This window comes from Caenorhabditis briggsae, assembly GCF_000004555.2.
Source record: "Caenorhabditis briggsae complete genome, chrV, whole genome shotgun sequence".
Lineage (NCBI taxonomy): Eukaryota > Metazoa > Nematoda > Chromadorea > Rhabditida > Rhabditidae > Caenorhabditis > Caenorhabditis briggsae.
The window spans coordinates 16,341,818-16,342,582 of NC_013488.2; the positions used below are offsets into that span (position 1 = coordinate 16,341,818).

General features: G+C 35.4%; 1 protein-coding gene across 1 annotated transcript in view; it reads left to right on the forward strand.

The window, feature by feature from the left end:
- CBG23898 overlaps window positions 1-522 on the forward strand; it is a gene marked incomplete at both ends in the record, with an annotated part of 1,806 nt that extends 1,284 nt beyond the window's left edge. Inside the window, one exon of the mRNA XM_045238320.1 lies at window positions 277-522. Coding sequence (XP_045100856.1) covers window positions 277-522 — 246 coding nt within the window. The remainder of the gene's footprint in view (window positions 1-276) is intronic.
- Window positions 523-765: the final 243 nt, after the last annotated feature.

The following is a 765-nucleotide window of genomic DNA, read 5'->3' on the forward strand; positions in this document are numbered from 1 at the left end:
GCCTAGGTTTTTCTCTGAAAATCGTCGTCCCCGGCGGCACCTTTTTTTGAATTTTCTTCCTTTTCAACGGCGTTTTTTGGGAATTTCGGATTTTTTTGAATTTTTTCGAACTAATATTCGGAAAATAGATAACTTTTAACACATTTTAATGCAATAAAAATTTTTGGTCGGAGTCCCCCTTTAAAAAATTGGAAAAATTCCATCAAAACGGTTGAAAACTGAAAAAAATAAGTAAAAAATTCGAATTTCAATCCCGAAAAAACCCGAAACTTTCAGTGGAACACCAACGCTCCTACAGTACCAAATACCGTTCGAATTTTCGAAGATGCCAAACATCAATTCGTTTTCATCACTGAATTGGAAAATGCCCTCCATCAAGCATTTCCAGACAAATTTCAGGAGCCAGAAGAGGAAAATGGACCGTTTTATAATACAATTGGATACGAGAAGGTTCTAGAAGAATATGGGAATTTTGTGGAGAAAATTTTGGTAATAATTGTTTTTTTTTTGAAGGATTTTTAAAGGTGATGTGCGGTGAAAAATTTGATTGCTTTATGTTGTGCAGAATTCCAAGTAGATCCCCATAAAAATAACGAAAAAATTCAAAAAAAATTCCTTCGTTTAGAAAAACGGCATCGAAAAGTCAAAGTGCGAACCGGTGGCCTAGCGGCCAGGTGTGAGTTTTCTAGGCCAACTGCCGGTAAAAGCGCGCGAAATTCGAATTTTATTGATTTTTAGTGTTTTCTCAGATTTTTGTCAGGTTTT